The 15167-nt window shown below is 37.8% G+C and overlaps 1 protein-coding gene across 1 annotated transcript in view; it reads left to right on the top strand.

The window, feature by feature from the left end:
* The window catches only part of DHX15 (DEAH-box helicase 15), a 34317-nt gene extending 31763 nt beyond the window's left edge, over positions 1-2554 (top strand). The window contains exon 14 of the mRNA XM_063457844.1: positions 2008-2554. Coding sequence (XP_063313914.1) covers positions 2008-2125 — 118 coding nt within the window. The 3' untranslated portion in view covers positions 2126-2554. The remainder of the gene's footprint in view (positions 1-2007) is intronic.
* The last annotated feature ends 12613 nt before the right edge of the window (positions 2555-15167 follow it).

Here is a 15167-nt window from a genome sequence, read left to right as displayed (position 1 = left end):
CCCTTTTCAGATGTCCATACCATCATTATGTATGAAAGATACAGATATTTAGGCTCTTTTGACTCTTTCTTTGCTTCAGTTGTCTCCAACTTTTTGGCTCCGCATCCTCCATGACATTGGCAGCAGTATAGTGTTTAATACATTATAATCTCTGCTATGAAACTATTTGCTTACATATAGTGCTGCATAGACAATATTTACAGTGTTATTCAGTACACTGTGAATTGTCTGGAGTTGACCTGCAGGTTGGTTATTTGAGCCTAAACTATCACTGCTGAAATTCCCAAACGTTACTACTTTGTAATTAATCCTGTTAGTGTGTTTTTGAGAATGATTTATCCATTAAAGTGTCTGTTTATTGTGCTCAGCTGCCTTTTCTGTTGAGGATTTTTGCTTTATTTAGGTAACGGATTAGCTTAAATAAATGAGATTTTTTTTTTTGGTTTTGTTAGTTTTAGTGTCTCTCTGTAATTCATGTAAAGAGTAATTTTCTAAGGAAATGTCATTAATATAACAACATTAAAGCTCACGTGGTCTGAAATGACACAATACAAAATGAGGACCAGTTTGAAATGTAATTATCCATTTTTAAAGAAACAAAATCAATTGCTGCTTAAAAGTTTTAACTTGTCAGTAGTTCAATAAAGCAGCACTTTTTAAACTTGTCTTCAAGGAGATCTTTATCAGTGTTCTTAGTAGGTTAGATTTTTGATAACATTGAAACCTGAACATTTGTTTCATCTTGAGGTTTGGTTTGAGAACCATTTTTGCAAAGAAACTTGTCCTGCAGATTTTCCTTTAGTTTCTTTCACCCTGCAGTCTCTTTGCTTTATAATGAAGGTCTTCCTGTAAGTTGCATTAGCTCTTTATTCTACAGCCTCTGATAAATCTTATTACTTAGAATATTGGACAAAATATGAAACAAGAGCATTATGTAAAGTATGTGGATCATTCTTGCCGACTGCTCACCTGCATAATAAAACCACGAACCTCACTTGTACTATTCTTTGCAATAAGGCAATACATTTTCCCAGACGGACTCTGGCCAGTCTCTCTGCTTTCTTTCAAGGGGATGGTAATGATGCCAAACTCTTTTATCTAAACAACTCTCTTTACAAAATAGAGCCATGTTATCATAGGATAGCTGTTCAATTACATGCTTTAAATTACACATTTGACTTGGCGACAAAAGTCACATAAGGTCACGTTCGATAACCTAGAGATCTAAGATTTCTATACCAATGTTGATGGTTTTTATTATACATTTAATGCAGCTCAATCTGTTGTAGGTTCTCATTTACAACTAGTCCATTATGCAATTAAAAAAAACACCAAAAAAAAACAAACGTGCTAAATATAGTAAGATGTTATCTGCTGAAACCATTGATTGCTATTGCTCGTTGATACATGATGCTTCCTGTGTCTTTATTTCTTTTGGTTAAATATTAACCAAACCGTTAAAGCCTCTGTAGTCTCACTGCTCATTTCTCTGCCATTTAGGAGTTAAATCACTTTGTTTATGCAGCCCTTGTCACACCTGCATGTGACTTGAACAGCCTAAATACTTCCTGTAAAGTGAGATCTAATATTTATACTTTATTGCATATTCTGTTTTAATTTAGATTTACCTAAATCGTGCTCTGATAATAGCTTGCTAGACCTTGCAGGAACCTCCTGGTTGTGATTAAAGTTCAATTTACACAGCAGGGAATAAATTCTTAAGTAAATTAACATCTGATTGGACATGAAACTTTTTATGCAAGCTGTATGAGTCACAACCAGGGGAGGTGTGGCTAGGGCTGCATAGACCAAAACAAGCAATTAAGCAGTGGCACTTAAGGCTTGGTCTATACACACAAACTGCTTCATTAAGCTAAATCTGTTTTGGTGCATATTTTCTCATTTTAACTCTCTGTACTATAGTGGTATATACTTTGGCATTTGCACCTGAATTAAAATTGTATTTTTTTTTTTTAACGTTTTTCTCTGCTTTGCTTTTTCTTTCAGGTTGGTGAAAATTGCAGCCCAGTACTATGATATGAGCAACTTTCCCCAGTGTGAAGCAAAGAGGCAGCTTGAGCGCATTATTGCCAAATTTCAGACAAAAGAATATTCTCAGTACTGAGAGATTTGCAATTTTAGGCTGGTCATTCCAGCAGAGGGAGGGTATGAGAGTAATGGTTGCATTGGTTTCTATGTGAAGATGGCCTTTATTTGAAAAGCTTTTTAATTTTTCGTTCATAACAGTAAATATTACATTATTTGGTAAATGAAATCTTTGTCTCTCCCCTTTGTGTTGACACAGTAGATTGTACTGGAAATGTCGATCAATGTGTTGCAGTTTATTGGAAGTAGTTCTATATATAACTGTTATACGCATTTCTTAAGAAATGTAAAATGCTTCTAATATGTGATCAGACAATGTTCTGCATGGTTGTTGTAACTGTTGACATTCCTTTTCGAAATTTTGAAATGTTACAACTTGTGCATATAAAAATCCAACCATCAGCCTCAATATTGAGGTATTGGCTTCAATAAAGTCTATTTATAATAACCTGGGTTGATTTTTGTCTCTTTTCATAATAAACCCTTATTTTTTTTTTTGCTTAATTTCATAAACTTATTTGATGTACAGATTGTATCGGTTCCTGGCATCTTAATATAGCATTTTAATTTTAAAAAAATTTCAATTTTTTTATTTTTTTATTAAAGAAACACTTCAAGCACCGTGACCACTAGTAGCCACTGTAATGGTTATAATACCTGGATTGCCATAATGTCCTTTCAGAGCAAGTAGTAAAATCATGTTAAGAACATTTTGATAATTTACCAGGAGCCAACATAATGCTGCCAGGTGCTCTTCCGCTGAGCTTAGCCAGCTGTGCAGCTCCTTGCATGAATTTTCTACACCAGAGAAGGTGGAGACCGGTGCAGAAAAAACTCCAGGTATATTAATACATTTTATTTAAACTTTATTTGGTGGAGCAAACACTTAAATTCAGATTAAAAATACAACATTTGAGGTAGGTAACGCATAATGACTTATGTGACGTAGCTGACGTTCACGCACGCATCCAGGGGCGGACTGTGGAGGTCCAGCGTAGAGAAAGCCACGAACACAGAGGTTGGATTTGCTGACAATGTAGACAAATGCTAAATAGCATAGTCACTGGAACGTAGATCGGAGAAAGAGGAGAGCTGAAAGGAATTTGATAATCAAGGAGCACAAAACCGGAGGAAGGGGATTGCCGAAGTAGCAGGTGCCTTGTAAACCCCCCTACCCAAATTGAAATATACCCCCTAAATAAGGGAAGTGGTGAAAAGGGTCTTGAGTACGAGGGAGACCACTGGGAGAAGAAGGGAGAGCTTGAAATATAGCAAGAATAGAGGCTGTCTGTTTCTTTTAAACATTTCATCAATATACTCCCTCGCCAGAAAACCTTGTAAAATTGTAATCAGAAGCTCTGATTAAACTAGTATCAAAACAAAAAATAGGAGAGAAGAAGGGGAAACTTGAAGACAAAGAAGTGGAGAGCTACTAGAAGAGGGAGTGGAGGAGAAAAAGACATGGCAACAAAGACTCAGGAAAAGAGAACTGCAAAACAAGACCGGAAAAAAGACACTAAAGGAGAAAAAGGAGCTCCAAACCTTTGTCCACCAGTTAAAATAATCCCCAAAGGAAAAAAAGATTTAGGAATCGGCCCTATCATTGTCCCGTCTAGAGGATTCGTCAAGCAGTGCACACAGCTCAAATGACATACATATTATGGTTGATTTTTTAAAAAAAAATTTTTTTTTTTTTAAAAGAACTGGAAGCCATAACTAACCAAAAAAAGTGTAATGCTGATATAAAGCAACAAATTGGGGTATTGACTGATAGTCAAGATAGTGGTTGAAAAACTAGACCACTTAGAATTTCAAGAAAATTGGTTAATAGAACAGAATACATTATTAATCAAACAATTAAAAAATCTAGAAATCAAGATGGGACACATAAACGATCGAGCACGGAGCAACAACCTGCGCATGCAAAATGCACCTATGAGTCTATTACTCAAGATAAAATGCTGGAATTTTTTAACAAATTAGGGTTGGCTTGGGAGATCAATTCAACAAAGTTTAATGTCAATATAGAGAGATCAGAGTCTTTAAACCAAAATAAATTCCAGACAATTTGCCAAGAGACATAATTTTAAACTTCCAGTTTAAGGAAAATATTTTGTTCCTAAGTCGGTCAAACACTGTAGGATGATGAATTAAAAAATATAATCCTACAAGACTTTTCCTTTTTTACAAGAGATTAAAGAAAAGGCTATTTGTCTGTAACTAATCTTTAAAAAAAAATCAAAAAAAAAAAAATCAAATATTCTTGGGGCTTATGGATGTGAGAGAAAAGACTAACTTAAAAAGTTCCTTAAGTTAATGATTGGGGGAGGGCAATTTTTTATTTTTGGCGGTAATACGTTTTGAAAAAGAGGAGCAAAGTTCAAAAATTTGGTAGTATTCTAAAAAGGCTATATTTAATAAAAAAAATAGGTAGGGGGATGTCACTAAATACATATGGATAATAATCAAGTAATGGTAATCTACAATTTGATTATATAGATTTGTTTATAAAAAAAATAGGGCACTGTTTTTTTTCTAAGCATAATAAAGGTTAAATAGTTATATAAGATAAGCATTTACCGGATTTACAATAAGTAAGAGGAAACTGCAAAGGTCACAGATAATGATGGTTATCACTCAGGAACAAGTTTTATAGTATAGGAGGAGGGAAGTATAAAATAGAGGTGGTTGAGGAATGCAATACACTCACACATGTGAATAATCTAATATAAGGTAGTAAAATACTTTTACACGGATAAGATAAAATAAAAATGTCATATACTAATTGAGTGAAATAAGGGAGGGGGTAAGGAGATTCAAAGTGGTGATAAGTGTAAAATTGGTATGATATTACAACTGAAGTATGACAAAGATTCAAGGAGGCTAGTAGATAAGTTAAATATCCTCTAATTATAAGACAAAATTCAAGATATTGTTTTAATGAAAAATAAGGTTAAAACCGACAAAAAAAAAAACACAGTCTATTGTACAAGATATATATATGATGAAAGGTGTATTGAAATAGTCCTCAATATACACTGCTCAAAAAAATAAAGAGAACACAAAAATAACATCCTAGATCTGAATAAATTAAATATTCTTCTGAAATACTTTGTTCTTTACATAGTTGGATGTGCTTATAACAAAATCATACAAAAATTTAAAAATGGAAATCAAAATTTTCAACCCATGGAGGTCTGGATTTGGAGTCACACTCAAAATTAAAGTGGAAAAACACACTACAGGCTGATCCAACTTTGATGTAATGTCCTTAAAACAAGTCAAAATGAGGTTCAGTAGTGTGTGTGGCCTCCACGTGCCTGTATGACCTCCCTACAATGCCTGTGCATGCTCCTGATGAGGTGGTGGATGGTCTCTTAAGGGATCTCCTCCCAGACCTGGACTAAAGCATCTGCCAACTTCTGGACAGTCTGTGGTGCAACATGACGTTGGTGGATGGAGCGAGACATAATGTCCCAGATGTGCTCAATTGGATTCAGGTCTGGTGAACGGGCGGGCCAGTCCATAGCATCAATGCCTTCATCTTGCAGGAACTGCTGACGCACTCCAGCCACATGAGGTCTAGCATTGTCTTGCATTAGGAGGAACCCAGGGCCAACCGCACCAGCATATGGTCTCACAAGGGGTCTGAGGATCTCATCTCGGTACTTAATGGCAGTCAGGCTACCTCTGGCGAGCACATGGAGGACTGTGCGGCCCCCCCAAAGAAATGCCATCCCACAACATTACTGACCCACTTCCAAACCAGTCATGCTGGAGGATGTTGCAGGCAGCAGAACGTTCTCCACGGCGTCTCCAGACTCTGTCACATCTGTCACATGTGCTCAGTGTGAACCTGCTTTCATCTGTGAAGAGCACAGGGCGCCAGTGGCGAATTTGCCAATCTTGGTGTTCTCTGGCAAATGCCAAACGTCCTGCACGGTGTTGGGCTGTAAGCATAACCCCCATCTGTGGACGTCGTGCCATCATACCACCCTCATGGAGTCTGTTTCTGACCGTTTGAGCAGACACATGCACATTTGTGGCCTGCTGGAGGTCATTTTGCAGGGCTCTGGCAGTGCTCCTCCTGTTCCTCCTTGCACAAAGGCAGAGGTAGCGGTCCTGCTGCTGGGTTGTTGCCCTCATACGACCTCCTCCACGTCTCCTGATGTACTCGCTTGTCTCCTGTTAGCGCCTCCATGCTCTCGACACTACGCTGACAGACACAGCAAACCTTCTTGCCACAGCTCGTATTGATGTGCAATCCTGGATGAGCTGCACTACCTGAGCCCCTTGTGTGGGTTGTAGACTCTGTCTCATGCTACCACTAGAGTGAAAGCACCGCCAGCTTCAAAAGTGACCAAAACATCAGCCAGGAAGCATAGGAACTGAGAAGTGGTCTGTGGTCACCACCTGCAGAACCACTCCTTTATTGGGGGTGTCTTGCTAATTGCCTATAATTTCCACCTGTTGTCTTTTTTTTTTAAAATAAATAGGGAAGCCAGGGAAAGAAGGAAAAGGGGGAGAAAAATAAAAGGAAATGAAGACAAAAGCCTTAACTAATAAGACTAAATATAAATATGGTTATATGTATATATGTTCAAATGTTAAAAAGACTAGGCATGATTAGGTTAGCTTCTATAAATATTCAAGGGCTCAATATGCCACAAAAAAGTTGGGCTTTTAATGATTATTTACAGAAAGAGAAAATCCAAATCGCATTTGTTCAAGAGATGCATTGGCGGCAATTGGATGAGAAAGGATGGTATGGGAAACAGTTCCCTATAGTAATCAGGGCCTCAAGGGCTTATGAGAAGAAAGGCGGAGTAGCCATTTTTTTCCCCCAAACTCTTTGCAAATTGATATAAGACACCACGACTCAGATCCTGAGAGCAGATTTTTAATTCTGGTATGTACTATCAATGGGGAATTATTTACTTTGATAAATGTTTATTTACTTAAAGGGAAACTCCAGTGCCAGGAAAACGATCCGTTTTCCTGGCACTGTAGGGTCCCTCTCCCTCCCACCCCCCAATCCCCAGTTGCTGAAGGGGTGAAAACCCCTTCAGTGACTTACCAGAGGCAGCGACAGGTCCCACGTTGCTGCTTCCTCCTCCCCCGCCGCTCCTCCTTCTGCTTACGTCGGCCGGTGGGCGAGACTGATCTCGCCCGCCGGCCGAGGAGACCTAATGCGCATGCGCAGCAATGCCGCGCATGCGCATTAGCGCACCCCATAGGAAAGCATTGAAAATGAATTTCAATGCTTCCCTATGGGGAATAGAGCGACGCTGGAGGGCCTCACACAGCGTGAGGACGTCCAGCGACACTCTAGCACAGAAAACCTGTGCTATAGAGCAGGAAGTGTCCTCTAGTGGCTGTCTAATAGACAGCCACTAGGGGAGGGCTTAACCCTGCAAGGTAATTATTGCAGTTTAAAAAAAACTGCAATAATTACACTTGCAGGGTTAAGGGTAGTGGGAGTTGGCACCCAGACCACTCCAATGAGCAGAAGTGGTCTGGGTGCCTGGAGTGTCCCTTTAATACTAATCCCCTGAGCCTTCTGAAATTTATTCTTAATCGAGCAGAAAGAGTGGCCATGGGCACTCAAATAATTGCAGGAGACTTTAATTGTGTGCCTGATGTGGAGAAAGACAAATCAAAAAATAAAAATAGAAATATAGATAAAAGAAGTCTCAAATTATCAAAATCATTCAATAAGTTGATAAATAAGAATGCTTTGTATGACATATGCCGTGTTCAAAACCCGTATTTAAGAGAATACTCCTTTTATTCTTGGCCCCATGATTCTCTATCTAAGATAGATTTGGTTCTGGTAGGACAGAATCTATTGGAGAGAGTAAATATGATACAAATTAAACCAATGATCTGGTCAGATCACGATACTGTGTTAATGGATATAAAAGGAGCTAAAAAGAGATATAACATGGAAATTAGATGAATCAATATTATTAAATAATGAGAATAGAGAATATTTAGGGAGTATGTCTTTATGCTTCTTTATTGAGAGCCAGACTGTTGAGGTAGATGATGATATAATTTGGTGCTCATATAAAGCGGTAATAAGAGGTCATTGCTTTAAATTAATGAATCTTTAAAAAAAAAAAAAGACTTAGTTTACAAGATTTGTATATACAGTTATTTAAAATATCAAATGCTCTTTAGTTAAAGTCTAGTCAGGAAAACCAATACAAATGAAAAGAGATAAAAAATAAAAACTATAAAGACAATCGATCATAATATGCTCAAGATGAAAACAGTGCGGCTATAGATATAACAGAGCAGATTAAATTATAACCAATCAACAAACAAACAAATGAAAAAAGTCAAATAATCGAGTTGAGAAAATAGTTAATGGAGATGAGTTGTACGTCTCCCCGGAGGATATAGGTGATTAACAAGTTTTATAAGGAGCTATATAATTTATCAGAGAATGTCCATAGAAAGGAAGCTGATGAGTATATTTCAAATTGAATCTACCAAAGACTTCTGAAGAGCAGATGACTATATTGAATAAAGAAGAAGTAATTAAGGCTATTGATAAACTAGTACGTCATAAAGCTCCGGCCCAGATGGTTTTTATAAAGCAATGAAGGGTATCATATCAGAACATTTGGCTAAAACTTTTAATTATGCGGTTAAGAGGGGAAGGTTTCCGCAGGAAATGTTAAAGGCCAATATACTTCCCATTTTAAAGCCAGGCAAAGAACCACCAGATGTAAAAAGCTTCAGACCCATCTCTCTTATTAATGTTGATGTGAAGTTTTATTGCCTCAATTAAATCTGACAGAATTAAAATGGTGTTTCCAGAATTAATCCATCCAGACCAGATTGGATTTGTACACAAAAGATTGGCCAGCAATAATATCAGAAGGTTGTTCGATACTGTCGACTTGGCAGAACAAGGAAAGAGGCCCCTTCTGATCCTGTCGTTGGATGCTGAGAAAGCCTTCAACAGGGTCAGTTGGGGCTTCATGCAAAAAGTGTTTGAAGCCTTTGGTCTGTCTGTGTGGCTACTCATTTAAATCTATGTACATAGCAAATTTCTTACTGTTTGTCATCGGTGCAAATCTTAAGACATTTTCTAATACATAAATTTGTTGCTTATGCAAAACCATTAAATTAAAAATATCAGTTGTTTCTACTACATCTCTTTTCTGTCTTTTTTTGGATCAGTGGGCCTGAGTGATTTTGCCTCTAATGATCTCCCCCACCCCTCTAAACTTTCCACTGGCCCTCTGTCCTTGGGGAAAAATGGTATAGCAGACATAATTAAGAAAGCCCTACACACATACAGACTAGTTGACTGTTGGAGTGCACTCCACCCAAATGACCAAGACTATACGTTCTTCTCTGCATTCTGCCTGCTCTACCATTTTTCCCCAAGGACAGAGAAGAACGTATAGTCTTGGTCATTTAGGTGGCGTGCCCTCCGACGGTCAACTAGTCTGTATGTGTGTAGAGCTTTCTTAATCATCTGATGGACCGAGGAAACAGTAGAGGATGTGCCAGCTAAGAAGTACAACTTAGGGTCTGGTGCAACATTGAAGTTGTCCCCAAGTTTTAGACAGCCTTCCATGAAGACCATAAGTGCACACAGAGTCGAATTAGCCCTGTTGTCTGTTGGGGAGGTAAATGTTAGCAAGGGTGTATAGCTCATTGATAATGGTCCCCTTGACAAACGTACCTGCCTCCCCGATCCACTAATGTAAAAGTGTGAGTGAAGCGAAGGTGTTTGTGTAGCAGGATTACAGTACCCTTTGATTTGCCCTGTGGGGTATGACAGAAAATCTTATGTGTAAATGTGGTTGGTGAGAGTAGGGGACTGCAGTGCCAAGTTAGTATCCCGCAGATCAACTTTGGTGGGGAAGGACCTTATTCTCATCCAGTGGAGATTCCAGGTTCCCACTTGACACAGGAGAGCCAAGGAGTCTAATCCTGGGCAGGCCTTGTATCTGGAAGGTAGCAGGAGCAGTTCTGGAGCCACGGTAAGGTAGGACTGCAGTGAAGGGGGTCATCGAACCCTGCTTGGCTTACGGATTTCCTCATGATGAAGTAGTAGGCAGGAAAGAGGAGCTCCGCAATTCGTGGCTATCTTCTATGGCATCCAGGCCACATACCCCCATATGACAGTTTTGTGCAATCTGCGGTATTATATATATTTATTGTTTTCTCATTTGCAGAGGTTCATTACAGACAATCTTTAACAATACTGTTTCTCAAGGTATTATTACATATTGCTGTTTTGTACATATTTGTGCAGGTATTTTACACTACACAGTTTGCACATATATAAGATTAATTATATTTATGGATTAGAGCACTTTGATATGTATGAATTCCAAATGTGATCGATTAATATGAACTAGACCACTTTGTAAGATGCATACATTTTATGTAATTGAGTCATGATTATTTATTTAAATTCTTTGTGGATATAAAACATGGCACATTTTTACAAGTAATTTTTGATTTTATATGATTAGCTGTTTTTGCTGTGGTACTCTTGCACTTTAATGGCAAATGGGGAATTAAAGAGAAGAAGTTTTTTATGGTTTGAGTATATATTTAGATTTGTAAGGTGCTCCACTGATTTTATAATTTTTTTTTGGTTAAATTCTGCGTAGGGACATTTTTTGTTTTGTTTGGCCAATCTCTTTACTATGTGAGGGCATCGTGGCAGGTTGTAGTGGTTATGGTGTTTAGAAAGTTATTTTAAGAGAAATCTGATGTCAGGGAAATCTAGCATGTGTAGTTTACAGACGGTAGCAACGACCACAGTACACATCAGCCCAATACATAGTTAAAAACCAAAGCAATTTGTCTAAATATACATAGGGGTTAAGGATAGACTGCAGGTAATTTTTTTTCTTTGGTTTTTAACTATATATTTGGGCAGATCTGTACTGTGGTCGTTGCTGCCGCCCAGCAGTGATGGGAGTGAACGCAGGACTTATCTTTTTGTATGTGTGTCTGTACATGCCTATGTATGAGCCAGTGAGTGCATGTGTGTATATAGATGAGGAAAACATTAATGTAGAGAAGGGGTAGAGAGACATAAAGGTGGAAGATGGTGTGCTGACATATTGTCATAAAACTAATATGGTGACCAGGGGTCATGTGACAAAGCTCATGTATGCCTTTCTTACAGGGTGGTCAACTTTATCCTTTCATATGGTAATTTGGTAATTCAATACCTTTAAAAGTCAGGAAAGAGATAACTGATCCCCATGGATCAGTTTTGCACCGGGGCCCCATGAATTGTGTGTACGCCACTGGGTTTAGTTATTGTTAGTTAGATTGTGCTTTGTTATTGTCTTAGTTAGATTGTGTGTCATTATTTGTATGTTGTTGTTGTTGTTTTGTCTCTGAATAAATATTTGCTAAAGTAGACCAAAGTTTATATCTGTATGCGTACATAATTTATATAGTTTGGTAAAACACCACAGGAGGCAAAGAAGATAAGATACATTAAAGGAGGGAATGCATTCTGAAAAGGGATAAAAAATACAAAGGGTTAAGATGACACAAAAGGTGGGATAAAGACTCAAAAGCATGAAAAGAATGACAGAGGATACAATATGCAAAAAATGGAAAAGAGAAACAACATGGCGGCAAGATGGACAAAAAGGGCAAAAGGACGGGGTGAATAGACACACAGGTGTAGACAAATATTTTGTCTGTGAATTCGCCTGTGAAGACAAAAATCCTTGCACCGCTTATTAAGTTATTTACTAAAGTGAAGATGGAAAGTGAATTCAAGGTGAATTTCAATTTTAAGGTCAAAATAGAGGATCTGGAAAAAAGTTATTCATTCTTTCAACTTGACTACTCTAACCTTAAATTTCAAATTCACTTTGAATTTTCACTTTAGTGCTATAGGTGTGTGCGCACGCAGTTGGGTAACTGTATGCTAGAATACATTATGCTAGCTCCTTTTTATTTTATTTTTTTCTCCTTATAAACTGAAATTTTCTTTAAAATTAATGTTAAAATGTACCATTACTGATAATCTTAGCTAATAAAATGCTTCTCCGAAGAAAAGCATTCACAGCTGACACATTCACTGTTACCCCATAGAGATGCATCATATCTGCATCTCGAAGGGGAGCGTTTGGCGTCTTCATGCTGATTGTGATATTTGAGGACATTTGATAGGAAGCACATCTAGTGCTAATAGGTATGTAAATCAAGCACACGGCCTCCTCCATAAACAAATATAGGAGAGTGGAATGAAAAATGCAGAATTTAGTGATTATGGGCACAGTCTTATGTTGCTTTTCTTGGAAAGGTTTTAAAATGGCTGCTTTCCTAGAATTGCCTTGGTGTTAATTCAAAGTAGAAATGTGGAACAAACTTTTGCCCGTATTCTTAACCGCTTTTCAACGCTCAACATGAAGTGGTAGACCAAGCAACTTAAACATTTTTTGATTTTCTTTGGTTAAACAATCACAAACAAGCACATGCTCGCCATGACAGTTGTTGGCTATAATGTGAAAGTTGCCACTATAAAATTTTGGAGCATTGTGAACATGGTTGATGTAATGATTGGACTGGATTTGTTAAATGCCACAAAATGTGCCTGGTTGCATAGTGCTAACAGTAAATTAAGAGGAGGAATAATTACCTGGACTGCTCATTACAAATATTTAGTTCCCAGTATTCATTTGCATTCTGAATGTCCCAGTGTTTCTAACTTTGTGGTAAGCCCCCGCTCTCCCCCATTGATGTTAATCCGACAATTGGTCTTACTTCCTGGTGGTTGATTTTTTTTATTTGGGCAGTAGAGTGTCCCTTTAACACAGCTTCCAAACATGAGTTTCATGTTTGGTCCCAGTTGAGTAGACATCTGTCTACCAAATTTCTTACAATATTCATTCAGCCACTCAGTGTTAAGTGAACAGGATACTTTTCACCAAGATGTTCCATGATTTTTAGAAACTTGTCATTTACATAGTCTTCCATACATTCATAAGAGGTAATGGTATCCGCTAAAAAAATAATAAATGCCTTGACAGTGTACAAGCTGCAAAGCTCCCTGGAATGGAACTGCTACTAAGGATACAGTGAGTTTCATTTGAGTGCATTTTCTAATTCACGCCAATTTTCCATTTATGCTAAAAGTGAACTCGGCTCAGAATAGCTCTGAGCTGCTTGACAATTAATACATTTTCTGAGAACGTGTATACAAGATGGCATGAGCTCTATCCAACATTCATTATCAACAAATCCCATTATTGTAATTATTGTCACTTTACTAAATGTTTTTTCTATCATTAATGCATATCACATTCCTCAGCACAAGATGACCATTAAGTGCTATGTATATTATTTTATATTTGCCAATTCCCTCTAATGCCACCTGGTGATGGCATTGGCACCTGGTGATGGCATTGCCACCTGGTGATGGCATTCCTTATTGTTAATCAGGCTCTGAACATACACTGATCAGCCACAACATTAAAACCACTGACAGGTGAAGTGAATAACATTGATTATATCGTTACAATGGCACCTCTCAGGGGGTGGGATATATTAGATAGCAAGTGAAGAATAAGTTCTTGAACTTCATGCATTGGAAGCAGGACAAATGGGCAAGTGAAAACATTTGAGTGACTTTAAAAAAGGGCCAAATAGTTATGGCTAAACATAAATAATAATAAAAATGGCAAGTCTTGTGGGGTGTTCCCAGTATGCAGTGGTAAGTACCTACCAAAAGTGGTGCAAGGAAGGACAATCAATGAACCAGCATCAGGATCATGGGTGCCCAAGGCTCACTGATGCACTTGGAGAGAGAAGCTAGCCCGTCTGGCGTGAATATACAGAAGACAGCTACTAATGTAGCTCAAAATGCTTTAAAAACTTAATACTGACCCTGATAGAAAGGTGTCAGAACAGAGTTCATCACAGTTTGCTGCCTATGGAGCTGTGTAGACACAGACAGGTCATAGTGCCCATGATGACACCAGTCCACCTTTAAAAGCGCCTTCAATAGAACGTGAGCAGCAGAACTGGACCACGGAACAGTGGAAGAATGTTGCCTGGTGTGATGAATCACTTTTTCTTTTAGATCAAGTGGATGCATTTACATCATTTACCTGGGGAAGAGATGGTAGCAGCTATGGAAAGAAGACAGGGTGGAGGTAGTTATGCCTGGGCAATGTTCTGCTGGTAAACCTTAAGTCTTGGCAATTCAGGTGAATGTTTCTTGAACATGTACCACCTACAAAGAGATTGTTGTAGACCATAGTTGCATGTTGAAAAGAAAACGTGTTCATCAAGCACAGACATTCTCACATTTTTTTTTTGCTATTGATCTAAAAGAAGGCAAAAATACATTTTGAAGCATATTCCAATTTTGCATCAAACTAAGAAAAAAATCCTTCTTGTCCCAAGAATGGCAGTCAGATCTGTCCTTGGTTCAAGAAGCTGTTACTGTAAAAACCCTTTCATTTGACTTAGACTAAATCTCCTTCCTTCCAGTCTAAATGTGTTGCCTCGTAACCTATGTATAGTCCTGTTTGTGAATAGATCTCCAGGCAATGGTTTGTATTGACCCTGAACATATTTGTATAATACCATCATATATCCACTGAGTTTCTCTGCTTTTTTAAATTAAGCAGATTTAAATTTGTTAATGTGTCTTCATAACTAAAATGTTAAAATCCTTTTTTTTTTTTTATTAATTTTACCTTAATTCACAACCGTTTAGGCTGTATGTTGCTTGTGCATTCTTTACCCCCACATGCATATCTACATTATTATGTACATCAAATCCTATCTGCCATTTGATTACCCAATGCACTAATATATCTATATCCCTCTACAGCTTTGTAATATCCTGCTCACATTGTATTACTTTATAGAGTTTCAAACACTGAAACATGACTTTCAATGCCTATTTTAAGATTATCTAGAATTATATTGAATAAAACTAGTCCCAGAACAGAACCATGAGAGACACCACTTACAACTTTTGTCCAGGTTGAACACTTAGGATTAATGACAACTCTTGGTATTCTATCTTCAACCAGTGTTCTAAC

The sequence above is a fragment of the Pelobates fuscus genome, chromosome 6, assembly GCF_036172605.1.
Source record: "Pelobates fuscus isolate aPelFus1 chromosome 6, aPelFus1.pri, whole genome shotgun sequence".
NCBI lineage: Eukaryota > Metazoa > Chordata > Amphibia > Anura > Pelobatidae > Pelobates > Pelobates fuscus.
Note: the sequence above shows the minus strand (reverse complement) of the source record. Positions and strands in the feature narration are given on the sequence as shown.